Source organism: Acyrthosiphon pisum, chromosome A1 (assembly GCF_005508785.2).
Source record: "Acyrthosiphon pisum isolate AL4f chromosome A1, pea_aphid_22Mar2018_4r6ur, whole genome shotgun sequence".
NCBI lineage: Eukaryota > Metazoa > Arthropoda > Insecta > Hemiptera > Aphididae > Acyrthosiphon > Acyrthosiphon pisum.
In genome coordinates, this window is record NC_042494.1 from 146,814,119 (window position 1) to 146,815,447 (window position 1,329).

The following is a 1,329-nucleotide window of genomic DNA, read 5'->3' on the forward strand; positions in this document are numbered from 1 at the left end:
TATGTGAATCGGATCAACAAATATCTTAAAAAAGTAAAACCTGTTTATTTCGTGCTATAGTAACAATATTTGGTTTATTTCTTTATCTATATTATTATACTCAATAATTATATTTTTTAAATTAAATGTTTTTTGTTAATTGTATGAGAAAAAAGGGAATTTAACTGACTATACATAACATTAATGTCGGAGGAAAAAATATTTATTGAGAAATTTGGCAAGAAGTACTACTGTCTTCGTCAAAGAAATACCATTCCATGCCAAGTCCCCAAATATAAAACAAGCGATCCTTTGAACGGCATTATTAATTGCACTAGAAAAAAAAGAACATTAAAAAAAGATAGAATTGTGAACCCCAATCAGTTGGAATTTGAAGAGAATGGACTTTACAAATCTGTAGACATATTGGAGAACATTCTGTCTTTTAAGGTAGGTACTTGGATTGTTTAAAATTATGTGTTTCACTTCGAATAATATCATGTTTGAAATCGTAAATACCTTACCTAATATTATATTATTGTAATAGCTGTCTAACATTAAAAAATTCAAACCACCACCTAACAAAAGAGCATATTTCGATACAAGATTACACGAGTTTATAAGAATCAATGAACTAGCCGTTGGTATTTTAGACGAAATACAATATTCTACTGATATGATAAATGATTTAAAAACGGTACAAATCATATTTAATCATAATCTTTCACAACTCCAATGCATTGAGGATGAACAAAAATATATATTGGAAAGGATGAATAAAATACAACTGAGTTGTATGGATAGATTTTTAAGATTCGTATCATGTCCTTGTTGTTCGTAATTATGATACAAATGCTAAAGACATAACTATGCAAAGGATATATCATAGATTATATATAGTCTATTCTTAATATAAATTTTAAGTATAAAAAAATAATTTTAATGATAACTACCTATATTATTTTATTACCATTTTATATCAAATTCATATTAAAAAATCTTTGTGATATTATGTATTATTGAAAATGTATACCTTGACTTTTTCTGTATTAAAATGTAGAGAGATACCCATACAATTTAACCAGAGCTAGCAAAGTTATATTAATGTTATGATTATAACGCTATAGTTGACAAAAAACGTTTGACATTTTTAAACGTAATTAAAACGAAAACCATAGTTAAAAATAATTAAATAAGTACCGAAAACAAATCATGAAGATTATTAAAATATTTTATAATACATCATTAAACAAAATATAACACAAAACTTAATTTATAAAATTTCATTGAACGAAATATAACGCAAAACGAAATAACTTAAAATCCATTTATTTAAAAGTTGTATTGGTT

The 1,329-nt window shown here is 24.8% G+C and overlaps 1 protein-coding gene across 1 annotated transcript; it reads left to right on the top strand.

The window, feature by feature from the left end:
• The first annotated feature begins 121 nt into the window (after nt 1-121).
• Nucleotides 122-944, top strand: LOC100570927. Its single transcript, XM_003246125.3, has 2 exons — nt 122-429; nt 527-944. The coding sequence occupies exons 1-2, from the start codon at nt 184-186 to the stop codon at nt 818-820; spliced, it is 540 nt and encodes a 179-aa protein (XP_003246173.1). The 5' UTR covers nt 122-183; the 3' UTR covers nt 821-944.
• Nucleotides 945-1,329: the final 385 nt, after the last annotated feature.